A 202-nucleotide genomic window follows, 5' to 3' on the forward strand; every position below is an offset into this window, starting at 1 on the left:
GCATATTCTTGAAACAGACATGTCCGAAACCTTTCTTGTCATAAATCGTAGGAAAGTAGAACGGATTAAACGGAAAATTCAAATACTATTTTGCGAAATTCGCAATAGTTTTCGAATAATTACTTATTTTGTCTCAGCAAATGTGCGCTCGGGCCTGCACGCTAATTTGTTCCGACAAAATAATTAATTACTTGAAAACTAT

General features: G+C 34.2%; 1 protein-coding gene across 1 annotated transcript in view; it reads left to right on the forward strand.

The window, feature by feature from the left end:
* LOC116851949 (endoplasmic reticulum aminopeptidase 1-like) overlaps nt 1-165 on the forward strand; it is a 2,269-nt gene extending 2,104 nt beyond the window's left edge. The window contains exon 4 of the mRNA XM_032831882.1: nt 138-165. Within this exon, the coding sequence (XP_032687773.1) occupies nt 138-165 (28 nt within the window). The remainder of the gene's footprint in view (nt 1-137) is intronic.
* The last annotated feature ends 37 nt before the right edge of the window (nt 166-202 follow it).

This window comes from Odontomachus brunneus, unplaced genomic scaffold (genome assembly GCF_010583005.1).
Source record: "Odontomachus brunneus isolate Ranch 3 - 2012 unplaced genomic scaffold, Obru_v1 Obru_scaffold_196, whole genome shotgun sequence".
In the NCBI taxonomy this organism is placed as follows: domain Eukaryota; kingdom Metazoa; phylum Arthropoda; class Insecta; order Hymenoptera; family Formicidae; genus Odontomachus; species Odontomachus brunneus.